This window comes from Hydractinia symbiolongicarpus, chromosome 9 (genome assembly GCF_029227915.1).
Source record: "Hydractinia symbiolongicarpus strain clone_291-10 chromosome 9, HSymV2.1, whole genome shotgun sequence".
Classification (NCBI taxonomy): domain Eukaryota; kingdom Metazoa; phylum Cnidaria; class Hydrozoa; order Anthoathecata; family Hydractiniidae; genus Hydractinia; species Hydractinia symbiolongicarpus.
The window spans coordinates 14,835,338-14,847,718 of NC_079883.1; the positions used below are offsets into that span (position 1 = coordinate 14,835,338).

At 33.8% G+C, this 12,381-nt stretch overlaps 2 protein-coding genes across 2 annotated transcripts; both read right to left on the reverse strand.

Annotated features, from left to right (window-relative positions):
• Positions 1–5,441: 5,441 nt before the first annotated feature.
• Positions 5,442–6,878, reverse strand: LOC130657778 (uncharacterized). Its single transcript, XM_057460780.1, has one exon. The coding sequence runs from the start codon at positions 6,876–6,878 to the stop codon at positions 5,442–5,444; it is 1,437 nt and encodes a 478-aa protein (XP_057316763.1).
• Positions 6,879–10,870: 3,992 nt separating this feature from the next.
• LOC130656619 (isochorismatase domain-containing protein 2-like) lies at positions 10,871–12,055 on the reverse strand. The gene is made up of 2 exons (XM_057459510.1): positions 11,690–12,055; positions 10,871–11,476 (listed from the first exon to the last, which is right to left on the reverse strand). Exons 1-2 carry the CDS (start codon positions 12,017–12,019, stop codon positions 11,213–11,215), a joined length of 594 nt encoding a protein of 197 aa, XP_057315493.1. The 5' UTR covers positions 12,020–12,055; the 3' UTR covers positions 10,871–11,212.
• Between the last annotated feature and the right edge of the window lie 326 nt (positions 12,056–12,381).

Genomic DNA, 12,381 nt, shown 5'->3' on the forward strand with positions numbered 1-12,381 from the left:
ATTCGGAGGCTTCTCGTCAGTTTTATCTGCATGATTTTAGATGGATGGTTTTAGTAGGCCGACATTGTATTTCTTTTTCAGTACAACACCACTTTCGTTTCTCAAAGATCATTTTTAAAAATGATTTTTACAACTTATTTTACAAATTTTTCCACCTTTTCTATCTCTTTTGATTTTTAACTAAACTGGGCTTTTAAGCGAAGACAGCAGTGTGTGGCGACGATTATAATCTTTTCGCTGCTTTTTTTCTTGTGTTTGGTTATGTTTTTGTTAGCTTCTTGGTGCGTTATTTCACATAGGAATAGTGTCGTGGAAAGAATGGCAATGAATGTTTCCGTGTTTAAAAAATTTTCTTTCTCACCAGCATCATGGGTAGAAATTAAATTTGACTTAACATCGATAGGAAAGGCAAGATTTCGATCATACATTAAAAAGAATGGCGAATTCTTTGTTGTGAATGCTCACTCGATGAGCAAACAAAACACCTTCGATAACGCAATATCATCCAGATGGTTTTGCATTTATCACTTTCACAAAAGAATCCTTTATTGTTTGGTTTTGGCGTTCACAAAGACCATTTGCTTCCGGATGAGAAGCAGAGGTTAAACGTACAACTCAGGGGAAATCAACTTTTGTATTTTACCGTTTTTGGCACAATTCACATTGCTTTACAAATTCACTAATATCTCCATTATTATAATACTTCTTAACATTTTTAATAAATAGTATTAAATTCACATGTAAAGCAATTGCTTTCGCTTTTATTTTCCCCTGTACCTTGGTGGATATCACTGATAATCTATTTTTTTTCCTCTGCAAATTTGATAACAAGCCCGGAACCTTTACATATAACGCTCTCAACAATTGTGTCAAAGTTTTTACACGTCCTCCTCAAGTTTGTATTCTTTCCTTTGTCCTTGCTTTGTCGCAAAGAAAGTTAGAAATATGAAATTCTTGCCAAATTTGAAATCTTTACTGTGAAAATAAAATTTGAGAAAGCATTCGTATGAGTACGATTCTTTTCTTTTCTAGTGCAAATTTAATATATAAATAAATAAGTTAATATTAATTGACTGGCTGGTATGTACTGTTAAAAAAACAAAACGAATCTTTATATTCATCGGGATAGGATTTTGCCCGTACAAATTACTTCAATATCTCTCTCAATTCAAAAGAACGATCTTTAGAATAAAACTGCAATAACAATCGAATGTTTCGAATTTGATTTGCACTGCATCATGGGAGATTTTATCCACTAGTTTATAATAATTCCTCCTGATTTGTTACGACCGAGTCCTTTTTAACTAATTAATTGAGTCACTAGGGGTGTATTTTCTAGTTTATTTTGACTCTAGGGCAGTTACTTTTCTTTGATTTATAATGACTGGAAGGCACTATTATTAGGGAGTCAATATTATCTGCCACACCGGCCTTGTCAACTCCAGCTTCATTTGATTCAGCTTCATCAATCTCAGCAGCGACTCCAGGAAAAAACAACAGCACATTTAACTCCCACATTGAAACCTTCTTCATCTTTTAAACACAAATCTACAAAGGGCCAGAAGCTTAAAACGTGTAGGAGGCGCTTTACATAAAAACACCAGCAAAAGACAAGAAGTTGTGCTAAAAGCTAGTTTAAGATGTATTAAAGGTTAAAAAACCCATTTATTTCAGACAAAAAGAGGGGCCGTTCTCCGAGAATAAGCATAGCAGAAAAAGAGGAGTGGCTGATAGAGTTTTTCCAACGACCGAATGTCTTGAAAGCTTCAGAAACATTTGTAGCCAAATTCACTAAAGAATTGACTTTTAGAGAGGCATATGATTTCCTTATAAAACACTATAGATTAAATGGAACCAGAACATTCCCCACCAATCTTGCACCTTTGAAGTAGTTTTTCTGTATATGCTTTTCTCTTAGCCAAACAAGATATAAGTCTTACGAAGTAAGTACCAAGTACTTTCGAACTGTAAGCCTTATTAGTATCTTCTTATAAAAATCTTTTCATATTATAATATCAGTATATTTACTGTTATCTTGTAAGTTAATATTAAGGCATCGCTACCAATTAAAAAATCTTCCTTCAAATCTATTACGTGAAAACCCCTTTGTTTAACTTCTAGTAATAATCAGTAACCTGTGATAACTTCTTTGCTCATTTTCTATCTGACTTCCTTTATCCATATGACTGTTATCAGCACAACTGTACACATTGCGTAATTGTCTAATCTCGAACAATCTCTCTTCTTTCTTATTTGTGTAACCAGTGTGTTTTGTTTGCTGTAATAAGGAGAAGTACGCGGTTCTGAAATTAATAGGTGCCGCCGACATAGCTGGATCCAGTCTTTCAGAAGTTCAGATATTTTGTGACAGGGTGTTAACCTTTTTATAAGTTAAGACAGGGATTCTTTTGTTATTCATTTATTGAGTATTGTTATCTGTTAAGGTTTGTAGTGTGAAAGTTTACCTTGTACGTGCAAGTAACGAAAAAAGGTAAGTATGCACTCAATCATAGTGCCGTGTTTTTCCTGCGCGCGCCGAAACGGAGGTAACTTTTCCGCTTAATTTGTTTCATTTTTACCTCCATTTCTGCGCGCGCATCAGGCATTACGTAATCACTTAGATGCTTGCGCAAGTAAATATCGGGACTGTGATTCCATGTATTGTAGTCATATTACAATACCATTTAAGGCAAGCAAACCTTCCCTCCTAAATTTTTGGTAATAATTTCGGAAAGATACCGTTTTATGGGTTGATGTTTGGCGAATTTTGAACATTTTTAATAAGCTTTAAGGCATTAAAAAAATTAATATGACGTCACGTCTGTTGTCATTGTGACTCAATGATTGACGTCATCTAAACTTTTTTAATCCAATTGTCCTTCAGTGCTAACATTTACGCCAAGTTTTGTGACTTTGTAGTGATAAAATGACTTCTTTATCATTTTTGGAGTGCAGGAAGGGAACTATTTTGAACCCCTTCCTCTTCCGAGGATAGCCTTTTTTTTGACCGTGATAAACCGGTGTTAAATAGAACCAGTCAATCCATGCCTCTAGGATTATTCTAGGATGTAGAGAATTTGTGTTGTTTTTTTGTCTTACAGTTTTTAACCCTTTATAATTTTGAACCACGCTTGCAGAGACGTGATCATGATTGTTCCTCTTGTTTGTCATTTCTATACTTATTCCCTTGCTCTCGTAGTTAGAGATACGCCTGGTTTTACCATCTTAAACCATTTTGTCATGTCCACTCGAGATCTTACTTAACGTTATATATATTGTACGATAAAATGTTAAAAAATATGAACTCAAAAATGTTTTTAAGAACAAATACATTTAATAAAATAATTCATTTTGGCCAACTGATGAAATGAAGTTATATTTAGACAAAATTTTAATTAAATAGATCAACCAAAATCTTATTACGGAAGATTTAAAATATATAATCTTGATGAAGCACTTTGAATGGAAAATCTTTAGATTCCTATCAATCAGAGAAAAACAAAGTATGGTGTATCTTACTAAACTGCTTGTCTATCCAGTCAATAAATTTGCTTTTCGCAGGATAATAAACTGCTAAACAAGCTCTGAATCATCATTTTTATTAGAATCGATCACTGCACGAGAGTTTTGGTTAAGAACTTTACAGAAGATGAATACCGACATTTTGGAATGGCTAAAGTAGCTAAAGACTTTTAGAATGCCGAAATTTATGACACAACGAGGCTTTTGACAACAATTAGACTGCATTAAGTTAATTCTTTTTCTAAGTGTATTGTTATGCTCCTTATTGCACAAAAAAAAGGAATAAAAACAATCAAAAAATGTCAGAGCTTTCTTTACACAAAACATGTGCTAAAGGAAAATATTAACGGATCTCATTTACCTACTTTCAAAGTGGTACGAGAATTTTGTATTATCAGAATCGATATTTTATATGAAGCTCTCTTTTTTTGTAAGATGATAAGGAAATGGACGGAATGCGATTTTAGAAAAAGATCCACAAAGCAGCATGACTCTAGGAATAATGGCGGCTGGTATGATTATTAGTGCTGCATCTTGTCGTAACATCTATTTTAACTTTTATCTCTTCTTAACCCTAATTTTCTCAGTTTTTACTTTGTGTTTATGTTGCTTTTTGTGTGTGTCTTTCTGTTATATAAGTGAAATTTAATAATACACAAATCATTGGGGAAAGTGATAAACAATAACCTATCCTAAAGTGAATAACAAGAAGGAGATGGGAAAACAACAGAAGTGTTTAGCAGAACGCAAAGCAACTTATCTCTATTCTATTCTGTTTACAAGTGTATGTTTTCTAATGTCTGCTGGATTTCTTGGACTGATACTATGAAGCATTCACCTTTTTTTTCTTGACACTTCATAACATTTCGTTGAGTTTTAGGATGCTTGTGCAGGTAATATGTTTCACCTTCACTCTTTTATTCATAGCGACCCGGTTGGTTTGGTTACCATTTTGGGAAAGCTATATTTCCTTATCTGGTGTCTTTAAGACACTCTAGATTTGCGGAAATTGGTGTCCCTACAACGGTAAGCTATTAAAAATGCATGCTAGAAAACGCGATTAAAGAATTTAAGATACAATTTGACTGGGGGATGTTTTTATTTAAGATTGTTATCTGGATAATATCTAAATGAAACCTTTGACATTTTCTACCCTGCAGTAGGAAAAAATTAGACACGTGAATTGAAGCATTTACTGCATACAACGCCTCACGAAAATATTGAGACAACGGCGCTGTTTTGGCGATTTTACAAAGTTGGCAAAAAGTATCAACTTATGAAATTTTATGCCTGTATGCTGCATTACGTAGATTTAACGTAAGTAGCGTTTAAATTGGGCCAGTCGCACGCATGCACAAAATTCGATAAAAATTGTTACGCTGACCTCAGCAACAATTATCACATTTTATAAGTTGAGGTCTAACCAAAAAACTTAAATCCCTTAAATTTGCTGGAAACATTAATAGGTGAACTTTGACAAGTTGAAATTGCGTCTATTTTTTATAGCTTGTGTGATTACTTGTAGAAACGAACGAAAATTTTTTGTCTTTTCTTAATATACTTTGTGGGTGCTTGTGGCTACTGTAAATATTGCATATATGAAATTTTAGTCGAGGCTACTTCATTTGACTCTGAATTGGATACATTTTGACATGCATTATACCAAAAGTACCCCTTGATGACGATATGGCTGTAAAAAAAGTTGGAAAAAATAAAAGTCTACAACTGAGCAGCTAAGAGCTCAATGCAGGAAATATATAGACATTGATTCGTGACAAAATACAATCGTTTGAGTGCAGTTCTTCAGTGTTTTGACTTATTTCAGTAATTATTTATAACTATGTTTTGAATTAATTTACAATACGTCTATAAATATTTCTTTTCTAAAGATTTTTTAAACTAAAATAAATTATTAAGGTTCATATCCAAAGTTTTTTTAATTTGACAATGACTGCTACAAAAAGAACGAAATTAAATACTGCTAGAGTGGTGCCACTAATAGTCAAATTCATGTGCACTCCGGCGGTTAATAATGCGCCAATCAGGTACGATATCTCCAGTAGGCATGCGCGAAATGCATCTGAAAACTGACGAAATTTCTTTTCCACGCAATGCATTAGAACTAATCGGGACGATAAACCGATGAAGCATGACATCAAAACATTCAGTATGGACATCGAGCAAAAAATACCAGTAAACGGTGTCTCTTGTTGGTTGAATGAAGGTAATGATGAGAATAAGGAGAGCGACACCACGCAAGCAAGCATGCCAGCAAACATGGCAATATAATGACTTGTTTTTTCAATACACCATGTGAGAAACATCGATGCTATTGTGCCAACCAAACAATTTACTATTGAAATTGCTGCTACACGTTTGGCACCCCATTCTAGATAAAGAGAAGATTCCACTGGTATTAAAGTATTAATAATTTTAAAAACCATGCCGTATGATATTACCACGAGCAAAATCAAACTGGTATCTATATTAAGCATTTCCTGAGCAGCTGTTGTTATGGAAACTACATTTCTACTCCTTGTAGGTTCCAATGTTTCATTAAGTTCTCTTTCGCTGTCTTCACTTTCTGTAAACGTGCATTGGGCGAATAACCCTTGGCATGCACTCTCATCTTTGTCGTGTGTTTCGGAAGAGTGACAAAACAATTGCGTGAAACGTTTTTTGGAATGTATAAAATGTTCTTGGTCATTTTCCCCAGGAATATCATTGAGAAGAAAGAATGCCAAAATAAATAAGATTAATTTGAAAATAGCTAAATAAAATCCAGGAGCATTTTCGTAAGACAGATATAAGACATGAAGATTGGTGTCAATTAGCACAAATATATATGTAAAAAATGGTCCCAGTATGGATCCAATCGTGACAAAATTTGTTAAAACAATCATCTTTAATTCCAGCTCCTCGTTTGAATATAATCGCTGCAGATAAACAGACGAAACAATATTCGTTGACTTTCCGAATCCAGCAAGAGATTTACCGAGAATGACCAAATATGGTGCTCTTGCAGTGCAGTATATTACATAACCGAGAATTGAAACCAACATTAACATCAACGACGTCCCACTGTATAATTCGTGTCGACGTATCAAATAACTCACAGTAAATGAGGATATCAACGCAGTCAACACAGAACAAGCAAGTGACAAGCTGTAACACAGTACAGCTGCTTGAGTGTTGCTGAATCTTTTAAAGTAAAAGTATTCGCTTGGTTCGAATATAGTTAGCTCAATACCAAAGAGCAATGCTTCGTAGCATAAAACCATGAATATATTTCGACGTTCGTTTTTCCATTTGGTTTTACTATCCTTACCGTCAACAATTTTTCTATACTTTTCCATATTTTCTGAAAATCGGTACCGCTGGGTGATTTATCCTCGATATATTCTCTGGCTTGTAACTGATATCGAAAATAAAACTTCTGTTTAAAAGAAAACATCTTCTTTAGTTTGCAAACAACATTTCTATGGTTTTAAAAAAATAAAACTTTAATTCCCTACAGCCATATATAAAAAGCACACTCAATTATTTTTTTTTTAGCTTTATTGTCTTTTTAATTAACATACCACTGTCGCATGCCATTTTCAAAACATTAGAGTTTTATATAATGGATCGAATATGTAACGAAGGCATGTTATTAAAATCTCGTTAAAATAGATTATAATAGAGATCTTTTGAGAAGCATTTCCACTATAAATGATCCATCTTTTGTGAGTTAAACTCACGGGAAACAATTACGTCTTTGAACATAAACTTTATATATATTGCATATATAGAGATGGTTGTGAAGTTTATCGGTTTTATAAGTAGTCTTGGAAACTCATAAAGTAAAATGGATAGCTTTCAACGCAAGCCAATTAAAAAATAGCGTTGAGTAATTTTCTTTCGATTAAACACTTAAATCTCTTTTAGCAATCTGTTTGATTGTTTACTTTGTTAATTTTGTACTTATGTCAATATTGACATTTATTATTCAAGTGTCTGGTTTGCTTTGATTCTAAAAGCACGAAAAAAAATAATATTATTTTGCACGGACGTGAGGACCTTGCAAACGTTAAAATCAACAAATGTTAAGAAGTATATTCCTTCTTTTAAGAGTGCTTTTTCTCTAGGATAAATTTACTTTTTTATGCGATCAGGTAAACACGATGAAAACTTCCTATTTTAGTAGCTAAACAAAGAAATACTGTACTGAAAAAAAGTAAGAAAGAATTTCTCAGGTGAAGAAAGTTATATGTCCCAAATATTATGCTCAACGGAAAATGTTTGTCCAAACATGGGGAAAGAACCTAGAGTATGGGTGCCTAAGATAATGCTTTATACTTGTACATGTTCTTTATCAGCAACTCTATATTTCATTTCAGTCTCAGTTGCTATGACCAAAACTCTGAGTTCAGCATATAAACTGTTAAATATACAACTTGTACAAGGTTTCAGCTTTACACTTGCTGTTGTTGAGTTTTTATGTTATTTATTGAAACAAAGACTTAAAAAACTTTTTGCGTATTGCATCAGTAAGCAGATTCAGATTCAAGTCTCAGTTGCTTAAAGTTTCCAGCGCGACCAGCAAGTGCTTAGAAGTTATTAATTGATTAGAAGTTTTTGAGTCAAATCTAAGCCCTTGGTTGCCTATAAAAAAGGTGTACGATAAAAAAATCTATGTAAGGTATTTTATTGATCAGTATGAAAATATCATGTTAAAACCTAATGATGTACTTTCTTTGTTACCACCTTATGAGCCCTTATTAGCTTAAGAAACATTGCGCGTACCACTAGGCAGCCACTACTAAGCGGGGAAGAAATCTAAGAAAGTAGTTGTTGTTTGGATTGTTTGCGCCAGGAAGAAGCTTTTATTTGCGATATGTCTCTTTAAACAATTACAAATTGTGATTCCTTTCACTAACGCAACTCGAAAGTTTGTTAACCGTCTGGATTTTTCAAAGCGGGCAATACGGGTTTTTAAGCATTCTGATTGGCTTAGCGCTCTTGAAGACGAGCCGATATTTTGCGGTATTGCCCGTCGTCAAGAAAAATGTAAACAAGCACAAAAAAAAAATTTAAGAAGCATTGGAAATGATTATATATCTAACTCCTACAATACATTTATCGATAAAAACATTTTCATGGGATAGAAACAAAACAATGTCAAGTTTAACAGTTAAAATAACCAGATTCACCAACATTTCGTCTGGATGCTTCTTTAACATGGCTAGTTAACTAGCTGCATTGTCCATAAAAAAACGATGATCTGATATCCAGTTTTATCAAAAATACTAAATACAGGGCGACCGAATCATAAAAAATACATCTCCTCTCATTTTCAGATTCGTTCCTTCAGCTTTGTGGTTACCGAGTCAATACAAAACTCGTTGTAGCCCATGTTATTCTTGGCTAGCTAGCTAGTTAAAAAAATTACTTCAATATTCGTTGTAACTATATTTTAGCTGCGCATTGATTCAACTTTACACATTATTCTGTACCTGTTAAACATCGTAATGTTTTGTTTACAAAGTTTTATTCTATAGGGACATTCGAATTCAAATAAAATGTTTGTTTTTAGACAGGACTGTTTCGAATTTTGACCTCGAGTGTTAACAAAAGTAGTGCTAGTGAATTTTATTATTATAAGAACACTAAACTAAAATTTTTATTTTTTATTTTTATTTAACTTAGACGGTTAACAAAATACAGCCCCAGTCATTGCACCGACCTCGCAAGCTCGCCCGGCACTTAGACCTCGATATTTTGTGGTACAGCCCGGGGTAATCGCTTATTATTGTCTTAGAATAAAATGTGACGGTATATATATTTAAAGAAAAATAAATTCCCTAATGGAATTAAAGCTCGTCTTTTACATAAAGATATAATCAACTTAATGGCTCCTTAAGGGAGTCCATGATGTATGCAACGAATAATCAAATTCAGGACAGCAGGACAAATTCTTATAATTGGGGTTGGCATTGAACATATTCCTATTATTCCTTCTCTCATTGCCTGTAGACCTTCCAGCATATGGTATTGAAAGTAATGGCCTCTGTCTGTGTTTATTTCATATGTAAGGTGTTCGTGAAATTATTATTGGTTGTGGGGGTGGTGCTGTTGTTGTTGTTGCTTCCTCTTGTTGCTGCTGTTGTCCTCGAGCTTGTCGACATGCTTCTCTTAAACGATATCGATCTCCAAGTGCCTTTACCCCAACATTCACCAGTTGTGCATGTGATAATGCCAATACAATGCTACATTCACACTTTCTTAAATTTATCAACACAAGTCCACAATTCCAAATATATTATTCATCTTCGCCATTTTGGGATATCCCGCTCTTCGCACTACAACCAAAATAACCATTTAGTGCTCTCCATATGGTTTTGAGAAATTTGAAATGTGCGAATGACGATTTTGCAAATTTGACATGAGCAAATTTAAAATGTGCGAATAAAGAATTATAATGACCAAATGATGACGATCACTACCGCATGATCAATTATTAAGACCAATGATAAATGATCACGACCGAATGATGAATTTACGCAACCAAATAATGAATTTTAAAGACCAAAATATGATTTATGAACTTACAGCTATAGCGTTCGATAGAACATAAAAGATTGAAGATCATTATTGCAATCAAGCAACTAAGGAGAACCAAGCAGAAGGTGGAAAAAAGCTTGATGACCTTGCGACCAGCAAATGCAAGGCTCTAATTTTTAGACATTGATGAAAGTATATAAAAAATATATATAAAGTGTACTTTTATGCATACTTAAAAGACATATGGAGTCGATGTAAACATTCTAATAGAACTTCTTTGTAAAGAAAAACTTGAAGTTAAATGTGTAAATAGGTATATGAGAGATACAGAATCTACGCATATTAGAAAACAGATAAATGGAAAGGCACCCTGAAGTGACTCACAATCATTTCCCATCCCACTTAAAAACAATGCCGCGATCATACTTCAACTCACTAAAGATTTCCACCTCATCCAAAATCTTAGTTGTATTCTCTAAGAAATCAGCAGTAGAGGGGGATTGGTGTTCATATTCGGCTTCATCACCACTGTGCACGCAACATCTGCACCAAAGGAGCCCAAGACCGTGTGACATGCTTTACCTACCTCTTAATAATATTGTGAACACAGTCTTAGCCCGATGGATGCCAGCAGGGTGTCACGTCTTTAGGTTTCTACATCAGTTTAAAATCAATCCTAAAACTTAGCTCGAAACATTAAATTAACTTTTAACTTTATCCAAGTTTACCAAGACATCTTATTATACCTTACTGAACAACTTCCCTCGAAATTTTAAACTAAGGTCTCAAAAAAAACACGTTGGTATGACTTTTATTCGACATCTAATTTTCTTCTTAAAAACATTCTTCTTGCTGATAAAAAGTTTGTCTAGTTGTGGTAAAGCTTCCCGACCGCGAATAAAAAGTAAAACTGGAAGTAATCCGCATACATCGTTGACGAAAATATGCGTAGTAGGATTATCGTCCTGTGAACGCTCGACGAAATAATACATGCTGTAAAATTCTAGGGAATCTGCTGGTTCACATTGTAACGTGAAAAATTAAGGGGTAATGTTTTCTTTATAATAATTATTTTTCATAGGCAATAAAATGCATGGAAATCTGTAGAAAAATAAAAAATAAAGAAATAAGCCAAAAAACTAAATAATCAGTCTTGTGGTACAAGCCCCTGATAAGGAGCTGACTCCATAATAAGTTTTTGAATATCTCGAAATTGCTTGTGCTTGGCATCCTTAAGTAGCATAAACAACAACGATTCACTGGTTGTGATAAATCCACCGCATTGTCTTATACGTTCAAGTGCAAGCAACCTTTCGGTCATAGTTCGTGAAGAAGTTGCGTCAGCTATTACATGAACATCATAATCTTCTTCCAGGAAGTCCAAGGCTGTTTGCAAGATGCACATCTGTGTCTACAATATAACACAACATACATCCAACTACATGGTTTTTTTTAAATTTAAGACCTAACGACATTTTTTAAAATAAAAGAAAAATAACCATTATGTAACTATAGAATGAAAATTATAAAACGACTGTATATAATAAAAATTTTAGTTTGTTATTCAATGTTTAACTAGCTTCTGTAACTCACTTCAAAATTTGAGAACAATATATTTTCTTACCTCAATTCCATACAATACAACAGATTTGAGATTAGGTCGCACAGTAAATAAATGTTCACGGAGTCCAGGTGCTCCCATCATAGAAAATGAGGTTTTAGGAAAGATCTTCGCCTCTGAAACATCTATTTCTGGAACAATATTACCTAATGCTTTCGGATAATGTTCCGTAGCAATTAAAGGAACTTCCAAATGCTTTGAAGCTAGAGAGAGGCGTTGTGCAACCAGGCATATCTGAGGAAAGTATTTGATGAGAGAGGAAAATTTTTCTTGAACATCACACAATAAGAAAGCACTCGTTTCGACTGCAACCTTTCCAACTTTTGCTGCCATTTTGTTTGTTTACAAAGTGCCAATTGACTCGATTACTAAGTGATTGTGGTAACAAAAAATTAATAAACTTTTGGTTATCTGAGAAAAATGTTCGAAGAATATGGCTGCCATGTGATCAAGCATGTGTTTGTGGTAGAAACAAATTTGATATACCTTGGGATAATTTTCTACTTAGAATTTTTATGCCTCAGTTTCTTAAGGGCACTAATTTTACACCAGGGTTACTAGAAAGTATATAGCACAACACAGTGACGATAAATAATTTTTTTTTTTTCAAAACTGTCTCCTGTCTGGTTTCTGGAGATAAAGAAACACTTGTTTGGCAATTAACTAGCTGGTATGGAATAAAAGCAGGATTTTTT

Coding starts and splice junctions, on each gene's coding strand:
- LOC130656619 (XM_057459510.1), bottom strand. CDS start 12,019: ATGGCAGCAAAAGTTGGAAAGGTTGCAGTCGAAACGAGTGCTTTCTTA. Junction 11,477..11,689: donor TTGTATTGTATGGAATTGAG/GTAAGAAAATAT, acceptor GTTATATTGTAG/ACACAGATGTGCATCTTGCA.
- LOC130657778 (XM_057460780.1), bottom strand. CDS start 6,878: ATGGAAAAGTATAGAAAAATTGTTGACGGTAAGGATAGTAAAACCAAA.